The 14,817-nt window shown below is 41.0% G+C and overlaps 1 protein-coding gene across 1 annotated transcript in view; it reads left to right on the top strand.

Annotated features, from left to right (window-relative positions):
• The window catches only part of KIF24 (kinesin family member 24), a 45,934-nt gene that overhangs the window by 13,399 nt on the left and 17,718 nt on the right, over positions 1 to 14,817 (top strand). The window contains exons 3-5 of the mRNA XM_049772960.1: positions 4,137 to 4,234; positions 7,957 to 8,172; positions 10,762 to 10,849. Of these exons, the coding sequence (XP_049628917.1) occupies positions 4,137 to 4,234; positions 7,957 to 8,172; positions 10,762 to 10,849 (402 nt within the window). The remainder of the gene's footprint in view (positions 1 to 4,136; positions 4,235 to 7,956; positions 8,173 to 10,761; positions 10,850 to 14,817) is intronic.

The raw sequence follows: 14,817 nt of genomic DNA, 5'->3' as shown, positions 1-14,817 counted from the left end.
TCCCGGTGTCCCATATGGTCCCCCATGCCTGCCAGGAGCGATTTCTGAGCATGGAGCCAGGAGTAACCCCTGAGCGCTGCCGGGTGTGACTCAAAAACCATAAAAGGGAGGGGGGGCAAAATGGTGGTGCAAGCCGTAAGGTGTGCCTTCCACACACTAGCCTAGGACGAACTGTAGTTCAATCCCCCCAGTGTCCCATATGGTCCACCAAGCCAGGAGTGATTTCTGAACACATAGCCAGGAGTAACCCCTGAGAGTCACTGGGTATGGCGCCCCCCCCCCAAAAAAAAAAAGAAAAAAAGAAAAAGCACTCAAGAGAGTGCACTCTTTTCCAAAGGCAGAGTCTGCCTTACCCAACTCAGCATAAATGTAAGAAAAGTACACATCTCAAGATGGGAGATTTAAGAGACATGTGCTTGGGCACCATGTACCCAGGCAAAACATGTGCCTGGATAGTAAAAATTTATAGTTAATTATGGGGCTATAATAAACTATAAACTATAAAAATGATAACACAGTGCAAGTTTGTCTTGCACATGACCAATCTAGGCTCAATCCCCAGCATTCTACATGGTCCCCCAAGCCTGCCAGGAGTAACTTTGGAGTACAGAGTCAGAAGTAACCAACCCCCAAGCATCACTGGGTATGGCCCAAAAACAAACAATAAAAAAAAAAGATTTATAGATAATTTTTTTGAAACAGAAAAGCTTATTGGGAAGTATAAAGGAAAGGGAAAAAATTTCTCCAGGTGGGGAGGAACTTAACATAGTTCTAAATGATTATAATTTTCCCCATTTTTTTCATGTTTATAATTTTGTAACAAGTAGTTATATTAGGGGCCGGCAAGATAGCATGGAGGTAAGGCATTTGCTTTTCACGTAGACTGATGGTGGTTCGAATCCCGGCATCCCATATGGTCCCCTGTGCCTGCCAGGGGCGACTTCTAAGCACTGCTGGGTGTGACTCAAAAAAACAAAAAAGAAACAAGTAGTTATGTTACTTTTATATAAAAAGTAAAATAAACTTTTTTTAAATTTTTTATATAAAAAGTAAAACACTTGGGCCCGGAGAGATAGCACAGCGGTGTTTGCCTTGCAAGCAGCCGATCCAGGACCAAAGGTGGTTGGTTGGTTCGAATCCCGGTGTCCCATATGGTCCCCCGTGCCTGCCAGGAGCTATTTTCTGAGCAGACAGCCAGGAGTAACCCCTGAGCACCGCCGGGTGTGGCCCAAAAAACAAACAAAAAAAAAAAGTAAAACACCAACCACCTTAGGTTCTAGATCAGCTGCAAGGCAAACACCGCTGTGCTATTTTTCCGGGCCCATAAAATACTTTTTAAGAGGCTGGAGAGGCAGTATAGCAAGTAAGGCTCTTGCCTTAAACATAACAGTCCCCTGAACTTCATCAGGAGTGATTCCTGAATACAGATCCAGGAGTAAACCCTGAGCATACTGGGTGGGATCCCAAAACAAAACATAACGGTAAAAGTTACAGACTTTCTAACTAATAAATTTGACATTGTGACCAGTTTATTCACAAATTGACTTAATAAATTCACATTCAATGATACCCTAAACAGAATCAAATGGGGTAGAGTGGCCTATAGTAAATATCACAAGGGTGCTTTTCTAGATTTGTCAATATAGTTTTTCATTAATCAGGCCATTATTTCTCAGGGGTGCCTCCTAAAGGTATCAGAGGATCAAACCAGGTTATTTACATTCAAGGCAGATGTCTCTCCCCATACTATCTTTCTGGCCTCTAAATGAATATTAAAATCAAGTTCAGGGCTGGAGCCATACCACAGGGGTAGGGCATTTTGTCTTGCATGTGGCCAACTGGGTTTGATCTTTGGCATCCCCGAGCGCAGTGTTGTATTAAATATTAATTATAGAGTCCTTGATGGTGGTAGATGATGGGATGGTAACTGCAGCCCTTTTAGGCGAGTGGTTCTGAGGGTTCAGGATAACGGTGAGGAAATGATCCACAGCCAGTCAGTAGTAAGTCAGGAGACATGCAGCTTTTTTTTTTTTTTTGGGGTCACACCCGGCAGTGCTCAGGGGTAATTCCTGGCTCCAGGCTCAGAAATTGCTCTGGGCAGGCACGGGGGACCATATGGGACGCTGGGATTCGAACCGATGACCTCCTGCATGAAAGGCAAACGCCTTACCTCCATGCTATCTCTCCAGCCCCGACATGCAGCTTTTTTAAGAGGCCCTAACCACCATGTGCATATCTCACATAGCTTCTAAGCTAAGCCACCTCTCTGCATCCAACCTGTCTCTCATCTCTTCATCCTGCATCCCCTTCCTGTTCCTTCCCCTGCTGAATCTCTCCAGACCCCTCCCACCTATGGGAGCATCTCCCTCTCCAGACGAGATAGCCAGGAAGTTGGGGGGAAGGTAATTAACTCAGAGCAAGGAGTAACCTCTGAGCATTGCCAGATGTGGCCCAAAAACCAAAATAAATAAACAAATAAAAGCAAGTTCAAAAGGTAGCAGAAAATAGAGCCTCATCTCTTACTCATTATATTTACACTGGCTTTATCATGCTAGCGTCAGGCTTGAAATTATTAGATTTTTTTTGTTTTTTTTTTGGGGGGGGGGGGTTTGGGCCACACCCAGTGACACTCGGGGGTTACTCATGGCTTAGCATTCAGAAATCGCTCCTGGCTTGGGGGACCATATGGGACACCAGGGAATTGAATCTCGGTCCGTCCTAGGTCAGCCTTGTGCAAGGCAAATGTCCTACCACTTTGCCACTACTTTGGCCCCCAAAATTATTAGAATTTCTTACAGAAACAATTGTGCTGCCAAAAATGATAAGCCTCTAAATTACATAAATAATTATGGCTGCTGAACTAATGCTTTCCAGATCCAATTTACTGGTGTCTCCTATTTCTTTTTTCCTGATTACCATACTTTTTCATTTGGGAGTATTCTTAGATTTTTTTTTCTCCCTCACCATATCTAGCTAGTTGCCAGATTTCTCATGCATCTGTCTCTTTTAATTCATTGTTGTCTAATATACACCCTTTCCCCCTCCCCACTGAATCCCTGTGCCAATCATGTGTAAAGCCAGATTAATCTTTCATCATGGCTCAGATCAAGCAGGATCTTTGGCTTAAGGGTAGAGCACACACTGTGTGTGTGTGTGTGTCTGTCTGTCTGTCTGTCTGTCTGTCTGTCTGTCTGTGTCTGTGTGTGTCTGTGGGTCCCTGGGTTCCAATCTTTGCCCTGCATCTCCCCAGAACACTGTCAGTTTTGGCTCCCAGAACAGGAAAAAGACTTAGATCATCCCATTCCTTTGCAAAACCTTTATAAAATTGTCTTCACACAATTTCCTAAATTAAAAGAGAATTTCATCCCCTCCCTTTAAGGCTGCTAACCATAGTCTTGTACAGCATAGAACTAAATTAATTGGCCTAGTCTTCTATTTCCCTTTCTACCTACCAAGATTCTATAATTCAACCATGGAATTCCCCTACTCCCTAAACATTCCTTGTACTACTCTTTGACTCTGTTCCTCTTCACCTGTATCTGGAATTTCTGTCATGCAAACTCCTCCTGTAGCCTCTTTCCTGTACAGTCTTTATTATAATGTGATCCCAATCAAAGGGAATATTTTTCCTTTGAATTACAGTGTCCTTTATCTCAATTTGGTTTTTGTTGTTGTTGTTGTTGTTTTTAATTTGTTTGTTTGTTTGGTTGGTTGGTTTTTGGGTCACACCTGCAGCACCGGGGTTACTCCTGGCTCTATGCTCAGAAATCGCCCCTGGCAGTCTCGGGAGACCTGTCGACCATATGGGATGCCAGGATTCGAACCACCATCCCTTCTGCATGCAAAGCAAACACCCAACCACCATGCCATCTCTCCGGCCCCTCTTGGCTCAATTTTTAAATTTGTTAGTTTACTTGAGAGAACAGACATTTCTGCATTATTTTCTGCATTGTAAGAACATGTATGCAGAGATCTCAAGTAAAAGAAGGTCCTATTTATTAACAGTTATGAATTGCTTATTTATGTTTGTTGTGGTTAATTATTATTAGTTAATATGTATTATTGTCTTACTAATTAATTAGAATAGTGGTGAAAAATATATAAAATGTCTTTATAAAAATGAAATTTTTTTTCAGCATGTTTTTTATTTTGATGAAGTCTTTGGTGAATCTTGTACCAATCGAGATATATACATGAAGACTACTCACCCACTCATTCAGCATATTTTCAATGGGTATGATAGTATCCACTTGCTTCTCTTGCTTTCTATCTTCTGTAAGTCAAACTATTCTTTATAAACATTACTTAACGATTTTTCAGTCATTTTGAACCAAAATCAATTCATGTTTTATCTAGTGAATTAATACTCTTGGAAAGTTTGTTTATATAGGGATTTCTCAAGTATTTAAAAATGTGAAGAATTTTTTTATACTTTAATTTTCTGTGACTATGGGGTAATTAAGTTCACCAAAGTTTTCAGAATAAGGAAGTTTTTCATTATTGAGTGCAGAGCCAGGAGTAACCTCTGAGCACCGCTGAGTGAGCGTGCTGCCCCACATATAAATAAATTTTTAAAGTTAAATAAATGGGGGTCAGAACAATAGTACAGTGGGTAGAGATTTTGCCTTGTACACAGCCAATCTGGGTTCTATCCCTAGCATCTCACGTGGTCTCCACACCCACCAGGAATGATTCCTAAAAAAACCAGAAAAGCCAGCCCCTAAACACCACCAGGTGTGACCCAAAAATCAAAGATAAATAAATTAAATTAAAATGAGCTGGGCCTGGAGATATAGCACAGCGGTGTTTGCCTTGCAAGCAGCCGATCCAGGACCTAAGGTGGTTGGTTCGAATCCCGGTGTCCCATATGGTCCCCTGTGCCTGCCAGGAGCTATTTCTGAGCAGACAGCCAGGAGTAACCCCTGAGCATCTCTGGGTGTGGCCCAAAAACCAAAAAAAAAAAAAAAAAGAGAGAGAGAGCTAATAACATTTTAAAATTTTAGATGTGATTTACATACAGTTGGATGCACAGACATTTATATTGGGAATGTCCACACCCAGCAGTGCCTCAGGGATTGCTCCTGGCTCTGCTCACTCCTAGCTCTATGCTCACTCTTAACTCTGTGCTCAGGAATTAGCCTGGCTAGCTTGGGGGACCATATGGACTGATGGGGATTGAACCCTGGGCTTTGTGCAAGGCAAACATCTTTCCCATTGTACTATAGCATCAGCCTCAGAACATTTTTTTTTAATTGGGCCACACCCAGCAGTGCTCAGGGATCACTTCTAGTAGAACTCTAGGGACTAAATGGGGTGCCAGGGATCAAACCCTGGTCTACTGTGTGTAACCCAAGAATCCTACTCTCTTTATAGCTCTCAGTTCCCTGTAACTCTTTTCGTACTTGTACTCTGAGTACTCTACCCATAATTCTGAGGTTCAGGATTGATTTGGAGATGGAGGAACATCCATACCTAGCAATGCTTGTGGTTTCTCCTGGCTCTATGATCATTAATCATTCCTGGGGCCAGAGCGGTGGCGCAGGCAGTAAGGCATCTGCCTTGCCTGCACTAGCCTAGGATAGACCTCGGTTCGATCCCCTGGCGTCCTATCTGGTCTCCCAAACCCGGAGCAATTTTTTGAGCGCATAGCCAGGAGTGGCCCCTAAGCGTCACCGAGTGTGGCCAAAAAGCAAAAAATATATAAATAATAATCATTTCTGATGGTGTTTGGAAGATCAAATGGTATGCCAGGGATGGAGCTGTGGTCAGCCACTGCAAGGCAAACACCCTACCTGTACTATTTATTGATCAGGATTTAAAAGACAAGTAGGTAGATAAATAACCTGGTATCTGTTTCCAAACAACTTAAATTCCATTAATTCTTTTTTAATTTTTATTTATTTTTTTGTTTTGTTTTTTGGGTGGCTACACTCAGCAGTGCTCAGAGTTGTTGCTCATGGCTCTGCACTCAGGAATTACTCATGGCAGGCTCAGAACTATATGGGATGCTGGGAATCAAACCCAGGTTAGCTGTGTGTAAGGCAAGCATCCTACCTACTGTACTACTTCTCTGGCCCTAAATCCCATGAACTAATTTTCAACTTTCATGATTCCTTTGCTCTTACCATATTACTTTTTTGGATCTAGCTTCAGATCTCTTTTTGTGTCTCCAGCTGTCTCCTTCCCCTACTGGTATATGTGCAATTTTTTTTCTTGCTGCAAGAATTAACCTTTATGATTCACGTTGAAGTCTCTAATGGTTACTTTTATATCTAACATTATCTTTGCTGTATTTATTATTGCATTGTTGATATATTATTAGTCCCCAACTCCTTCTGAATCATACTGTTATCAGATCTCCTATATGTCCTCTCTATCTCTTATTCTGCAGTTTCTTATCCCTCCCTACATGTGAGCATTGTGATTCTCAGAATCATAGAACATAGGCTTGAAGGATTCTTAGATATCAAATCACCCCATTGTTTTTTAACAAAAACAGAAGCATCCTGTGAAACTTTTTATGGGTCCTTTCTTAGATATTTTGCTTAATTGATTACATCTCTATGTTTCCTAAATATTAATGGAAGCAGTTGACTCTGATCCTATTTATTATATGATCTTTTCTTTTTCTTTTTTTGGGAGGAGGAATAGTGTTCAGAGGACCATATGTGAAAAGCTTCTTTCCCCCTATATTATCTCTCTAGTACCAATAATAATAATAATATATAATAAGTTATTATTTCTGGGGCCGGCGAGGTGGCGCTACAGGTAAGGTGTCTGCCTTGCAAGCGCTAGCCAAGGAAAGGACCACGGTTCGATCCCCCGGCATCCCATATGGTCCCCCCAAGCCAGGGGCAATTTCTGAGCCAGGAGTAACCCCTGAGCATCTAACGGGTGTGGCCCAAAAAACCAAAAAAAAAAAAAAAATAAGTTATTATTTCTTACATTTAATTGTCTATTACTTCTCTTATCAAATTTATCCTTCAGGATTAAGACAGAATCTTCTGAGTCCACTAATGTATCTAGCTTGAGGTCCTTATTTTTTTATTTTTTAGAGTTGTCTTATTGTCTTGTCAATTCTGTAAAAAATTTTGTAAGAAAACTCATGAGCTGCTTTGAAAATGGCCTTCCCTCTTCCTGTGCTTCTCTTTTCCTTTTGCTTTGCACAAAGCTCATTTCTTAAATGATTATGTGTTTATGGCTGAATTTGTAAGTATATTCTGTTTTCATTTGACTTTTAAAATTTATCTGGGGCCAGAGCAGGTAGGTCTTTGCCTACCCACCCACTCTCTCCTGCACCTCTCATGATCCCCTGAACCCACCAGGAGTGACCCTTGAATGCAGAATCTGGACTAAGCCCTAGTACGATTGGGCATGGCATATTAACAAAAATAATAATAATAATCTGCATAGGACCAGAATGATAGTACAGCAGGTAGAATGTTTGATTTGCATGCGGCTGACCCTGATTCAATCTCCAGTATGGACCCCCGATCTCCCCAGGAGTGATTCTTGAATGTAGAGCCAGGAGTAATCCCTAAGCATTACTAATGTAAGGAGATAGCTCAAAAGTTTGAGTGTCTGCCTGGTAGACAGAGGCACCAAGTTACCAAGTTTGATTCCATCCTCATAAGATCTCACAAGCACCACCAGTTATAGCCCTGCTTATTCCTGAATACCATCAGGTATGGCCCTAGTGGCTGCAAGCACTACTGGGCCTGAGAAAATTGTATTATCAGGCCCTGACATTGAATTATCCTGCTGGGCCAAGGATCTCCAGGAGTGCTGCCACTCCCTACGCCCCCAAAATTAGTTAAAATATAGTACATATATATTACAGAATATATTACAAATCTATGTGTAGATTAGCTCTCTCTTCTGTGTGTGTGTGTGTGTGTGTGTGTGTGTGTGTGTGTGTGTGTGTGTGTGTAACTGATTCAGTAATTCTTTCCTCAGAGGCAATGCCACTTGCTTTGCATATGGACAAACAGGTGCTGGAAAGACCTATACCATGATAGGAACTCATCAGAACCCAGGACTATATGCTCTGGCTGCCAAAGATATCTTCAGGCAGCTAGAAGTGTCCCGGCCAAGAAGGCATCTGTTTGTGTGGATCAGCTTCTATGAAATCTACTGTGGACAGCTTTATGACCTCCTAAATAGAAGGAAAAGGTACTGGTTGTGGTGGGAAACTAAATCTATTCACCTTTGAGTTAAGCCAGAGTCTCACTGAATCATGGGATTTGATTAGAGGCTTTGGTTACATTAATACCTTTTTTTGTGTGAAATGGAATCCCCTGAGCCAGATCCTTCCTTGGCTAGCGCTTGAAAGGCAGACACCTTACCTCTAGTGCCACCTCACCGGCCCCACTATACCTTTTATTTAAGTCTCAGGAAGTCAGAAAATCAACTTAGATCCCTTCCTAATTCTTTATTTTTTTTTGGGGTGGGGGCACACCCGGTGACACTCAGGGTTACTTCTGGCTATGCACTCAGAAATCGCTCCTGGCTTGGGGAACATATGGGATGCCAGGGGATCTAACCACAATCTGTCCTAGGTCAGATGTGTGCAAGGCAAACACCTTACCACTGTGCTACTGCTCCAGCCCCCCTTCCTAATTCTTTTGAGCTGCTACTATACTGGAAGAACTGTAAGATTTTCTCCTGAGTTAGTGCTCAGGAATCATCCTGAAAATGTTCAGGGAACCATATATGCTATGGTATGAGCCATCATTGAACCATGATTGGCAATTTTCAAAACAAGCTCTCTATCCTCTGTACTTTCAGGCCTCTGGAAGTGTAGTTCTTTAATGAATTACCTAGAGTTATTGCCAAGAAGATGAAAATATAACTTCTGGGTTTGAAGCATCTCTTAGGCCCACTAGGAAAGACTCAAACTTGATCTCTAAGAGTCCTGACCTTGACTTTTTTTTTTTATTTCATAACTAATATCTCTTTGTTAATCACTTCTCTGGAGACTTCTGAAATATCCTAGTCCACCAGTGGCACCCTTTCTTGGTCTTTAAGCTGTTAAAATTTATATTGTTGTTTCAGATTATAATAAATAAAATAAGCTAAAGGGGAAAGAAAGATATTGCAGTGCAGATCCAACACTAAATGGCTTCCTGAGCATTGCTAAGTATAGCCATAATCTCCCCTGAAGATCCCCCAAGGAAGTCCAGGGTAGCCCAATGATCCCCAGCACTGTGTGGTATCAAACTCAAGACCTCACACGTGTAATATAAGTTCTCTAGGCTTCTGAGCTTAGATTTAAATTTATTTCCATTTTTTCCTTTTGGACTACATCTAGCAGTGCTCAGGAGCTATTACTACATCAGTTCTCCAAGGTCATTCCCAGTGATGCCCCGGGTGGACTATTTGATGCTTGCAGTAAAAACTAGGTCTTCAAGAAAATGTAAAGAATGTGTTCAGGGCCCGGAGAGATAGCACAGAGGGGCGTTTGCCTTGCAAGCAGCCAATCCAGGACCAAAGGTGGCTGGTTCGAATCCCAGTGTCCCATATGGTCCCCCGTGTCTGCCAGGAGCTATTTCTGAGCAGACAGCCAGGAGTAACCCCTGAGCATCGCCGGGTGTGGCCCCAAAACCAAAAAAAAAAAAAAAGAATGTGTTCAAGCCTATCTTCCCAGTTCAAATTAGGCTTTTTGCTTTATTTACTTAATATTTTTTTTTAGTTAATTAGCCTTGGGACCACACCTGGCAATACTTAGGGCTTACTTTTGGTTCTGTGCTAAGAAAACACTCCTAGACCATACGTACAGAGTGCCAGGGATTAAACCCCAGATCAGCCCTGTGCAAGGCAAATACTCCACTTGCTGTACTGTTGCTCCAGCATTCTATATTAGTTTTTAAAAGCAGAAAATAAAAAACTTTATACCCTTGCATAAAAAGTGATAGAAATACTTTTAGAGGATTTTAAAAACCTAGTGGTATATTTAATGCTGTCACTTAGGAATCTTTCTGGGCATGGACATGAGTCTAGGGATGTTTAGAATACCAGCTACTTCTTTCAGACCAAAAGTCTTAACTGTTTCCATAGAATTATCTTCTGGGAGATCTTGAACATTAGTAAGGCTATTTTTCTCCAGTATTTTATCAACATTTGGAACCTTACATATAGTATAGACTGAGGCAAGGGGACTTATTCATGTAGTGTTCACTGCATGCCCCTTAGTTGATTTGGTTTAATGTTGATGGTAGACCATTATCATTACATAACCTTACATGTAGGCCTAAGGTAGTGGTCTTCAACCACTGGTTTATGCATCATGCCAGTCTGCAGTTTTGAAAAGGTTTAAAACCACTGGTTTAAAAATAAATAAATAAATAAATAAATAAATAAATAAATAAATAAATAAATAAATAAATAAATGTCCGGAGAAATAGCATGGAAGTAAGGTGCCAGGAATTGAAATGAATTCAGGCGCTCACACATAAATGTTCATTCTTGAAAATATAACCAAAAAAAAAAAAAAAGAAAAGAAAAGAAAAGAAAAAAACAAAAAAAGAAAATATAATCAAAAATGCTGAATTTAAAAATAAAATGTTGATGGTAATCAAGAACCATCCTGAAGTTTGGGGCTAGTAACAGGAAGTGGAGGAATGGGTGTGGGATGGTGGAGAATATACCTCAATTTGTCAAGAATTTCTGTGTAAGGAGGCAGTGATAAAGTGTTCTGGGGGAGACAAAAGCAAAGTCCATCTCAGTGACTCAGCCACACCAACCTTGTTCTTGCATTGACAGACTCTTCGCAAGAGAAGATAGCAAACACGTGGTGCAGATCATAGGACTGCGGGAACTCCAGGTGGATAGTGTGGAATTCCTCTTAGAGGTAATTTCCTTTTTCTTTTCTTTGTGGGGGGTCTGGGGGGAGTGTTATTCACACTCAACAGTACTCAGGACTTCTTGGCTCTGTGCTCAAGGATAACTCATGGTGGTGCTAGGTAAACCTAATAGCGTGCCAGGGATCAAGGGATCAAACAGGGACAACTGTGTACAAGGCAGTCACTTTTTTTTAATGTAATTTTTTTTATTTGTACAGTATATTTGCATTGTTGTGGAACAGAATTTTTTTCATCTTGCACTGAAATGCTGTACCCATTAAACACTAATAACTCATTTCCCTTTCCCCCATAATCTCTGGTAACTGCCAGTTTGCTCTGTTTCTATGAACTTAATTACACACACATGCAAGAAAACCACATCTCTTGCTTCTAAAAATATTAAATAAGATATGTTTTTGGTTTTTAAACAACATTGCAATGCTCAAGGCTTTCTTGGCTCCATACTTGGGAATTGCTCCTTGTAGAGCTCGGGAAACCATGCAGTGCTAGTAATTGAACAGAGATCTCTGTTATCTTTGTTAGCTCCCTGAGTTATCTCTTTGGCCTTAAAATATGCCTTATATAGGGGGCTAGAGCGGTAGCATGGTAGTAGAGTGTATTTGCCTTGCACGCGGCCAACCCAGGACAAACCCCAGTTAGATTCCCGACATCCCATATGGTTCCCCAAGCCTTCCAGGAGCAACTTCTGAGCAAAGAGGCAGGAGTAACCCCTGAGCATTACCAGGTGTGACCCAAAAACGAACAAACAAACAAAAAAAAGCAAGGGCGATAGCACAGTACAGCAAGTAGGACATTTGCCTTGCATACAAGCTGACCCGGTTCAATCCCTGGCAATCTATGTTTCCCCAAGCCTGTCAGGAGTATATTATGAGAGCAGAATCAAGAATGATCCAAACAAACTAAAAAGGCAAGATAGAAAAATAAAGATGCCGGGGCCAGTGAGGTAGTGCTAGAGGTAAGATGTCTGCCTTGCAAGTGCTAGCCAAGGAAGGACCACAGTTCGATCCCCCAGCGTCCCATATGGTCCCCCCAAGCCAGGATCAATTTCTGAGCGCTTAGCCAGGAGTAACCCCTGAGCATTAAATGGGTGTGGCCCCCCCCCCAAAAAAAAAAAACAAAAAAAAAAGAATAAAGAAAAATAAAGATGCTTCTTGGGGGCCAGAATGGCATACAGCAGGTAAGGCACTGGACTCTTCCACTTAGCCAATCCAGTTTTGATTCCTAGTACCCTATATAATCCTCTGAGCCTGCCTGGAGTGATTCTGAACTCAGAGCAGGAATAAGCCCTGAATGCTACTGGATTTGCCACTCCTCTCCCCTGAAAAATTTCAAAATAAAATAAAGATCCCTCTTACTAAATAAACTCCCTGAGATATATGCACCAGATTTGGTTTTTGTTTTTGTTTGTGTGTGTTGTTGTTGTTGTTGTTGTTGTTTTCCATTCTTAGCATTTATTATGTAAGGATATACTTCTGATGAACCTTTCTTTTTTTTTCTTTTCTTTTTGTTTTGATTTTTGGGCCATACCTGGTGACACTCAGGGATACTGAGGGGTACTCCTCTGAGCTCTTTGCTCAGAAATTTCTCCTGGCTTGGGGGACCATATGGGATGCCAGGGGATCGAACTTCGGTCCGTCCTAGGTCATCTGTGTGCAAGGCAAACACCTTACCATTTCACCACTGCTCCGGCCCCTGAACCTTTCTTTAATGCAGTAACCTTTAACCCTTTTTTTTTTTTTACATTATATCATTAGGGTCTTTTTTTTTCTTAGTTAAAAATATAAAATAAGAGGGTGGGAAGAGTTTTGTCTTGCATGTGACCTACCTGTGTTCAACCCCCTGGGACCCCACATGGTTTCCCAAGCACTGCCAATAATGATCCCTGAGTACAGAATCAGGAAGAACTCCTGAACATTGCTATATGGCCCCAAAATCCCCAAACAACAGTGATAATAACTTTACTTTTTTAATTGGGAAAAATAAACTGTACAGGAAAATGCATAAAACCAAAGTGTGTGCAGTTCAAAGAAAAAAAGCACCCTCAAAATCCACTGTGCATTTAAAGAAGTAGAGCACTGTAACACCCCATAAGTGCCTGTACAACTTTCCAATCATACTCCCTATTTTTGTGCATTTATCTAATCATTTTCTTGTTCTTTACTATAGTTTTACCACCTATATCATCATCTAGTATCATATAGCTCAGTTTTCACCTATTCATTAACTTTGTAAGAATAGAATTTCATTGTTTCATGTTTTGATTCTTTTGCTCAACATTATACTTTTGCATTTCATATACATGTTTTTGCATATGCTATAATATTGCCATATGAATAGAACATATTTTATCCATTCTATTCATTAATCTTTGTTTCTACTTGATGGTTTTTCTAAACAATGTGTCTTTCTGCATGTACTTCAGGACACAGCACATGAGAGCTCTAGAGTAAGATGTGTCTAATTATGAAGTGATTTGGTCAGAGGCTTTGCATATCTTTATCTTTATCTTTATTCGATGATGCCAGCTATTTTCCAAAGTGATATAAATTCCATATATGGGATATGAGCCATTCAGCTTTTCAGTCTCCCCACACAAAGTGTTAGATTTTTATTTTAATCCCAGTCAGGATATGACCTTAATTGTATTGTGGTTTTAATTTGCACTTTGCTAATTGCAAATGAAAGTGAATCATTTCTCATATTTTTAATAATATCTTTATTTCTCATATTTTTAATCCTTGAGACTTCCTCTTTAGAAATGTCAGTACAGATCTTGTCTATTTGGGAGTTGTCATTTTCTTATTAATTTGTGTATTGTAGTATAACAGTTTTCTCTCATTTTCTGTTTTTTTTGTGTCTTTTTTATTTCATCATAAGATTTTATTTTGTTTTTGTTTTTGGGCCACACATCCTGCAGTGCTTAGGGCTTACTCCTGGCTCTTCACACAAGGATCACTCCTGGCGGTGTGTTCAGGGATGCCGGGGGATAAAACTGGGCAGGTAGCCAGACAAGTGCCCACCCCCTGGATCAGACTTTTTTGTTTGTTTGTTTTTTTGGGCCACACCCGGCAGCACTCAGGGGTTACTTCTGGCTCTCTGCTCAGAAATCACTCTTGGCAGACTCAGGGGACCATATGGGATGTGGGATTTAAACCATTTTTGGTCTTGGGTTTGTGCTTGCAAGGCAAACGCCCTACCACTGTGCTGTATCTCCGGCCCCAGGATCAGACTTTTTTTGAAAAACAGTCAAAGTTCTTTCCAAGATAGCTATTTTATATTTCTACTGGCACCCTTAATGTTTGATAATATTTATTTGTTTTGTTTGTTTGTTTGTTTGTTCTGGGGCCACACCCGGTAGTGCTTAGGGGTTACTCACAGCTATGTGCTCAGAAATCGCTCCTGGCAGGCTCGGAGGACCATATGGGACATCAGGGATTGAACCGAGGCCTGTCGTGGGTCAGCCGCGTGCAAGGCAAATGTCATACCGCTGCCCTATCACTCCAGCCCAATGTTTGATAATGTTTTAATAGCTCTCCAATCAATACTAACTGTAGCCATGTTAGTCATTCCTCTAGTATGTTTAGCAAACCGAATCAAGGAGAAAGACACAGACAGGTTGGGCAGGTTGAATAATTGACAAGACCCACCTTCAGAGCAGTGTCACCCTTGCATTTGGGATGTGAAATGGCAAGGGGATATGTAATTTTTAACTTTTTATAGGAAAAATAAATTTTACTTAAGGACTGTGACCTCTTATTTCTATGATTTTTAGATTCCTGGGTTCTCAGATCCCAGATCTAAGTATCCTTATCCTCAGCTTGTGAGTTGACTATTTTCGAGAATCACCTTAGTCAAGATTCCCAAGCAGTGACTGTTAAAATTGACTGCAGAGTGTGTTCAAAGGGTTGTAGGGACTCCCTGAGACTGAAGCTAGTTTTAACCCATCCAGCCCTCC

Source organism: Suncus etruscus, chromosome 1, assembly GCF_024139225.1.
Source record: "Suncus etruscus isolate mSunEtr1 chromosome 1, mSunEtr1.pri.cur, whole genome shotgun sequence".
NCBI classification, from domain to species: Eukaryota; Metazoa; Chordata; class Mammalia; order Eulipotyphla; family Soricidae; genus Suncus; species Suncus etruscus.
The sequence above is the reverse complement of the archived record's forward strand: the minus strand, read 5'-3'. Positions and strand labels throughout refer to the sequence as shown.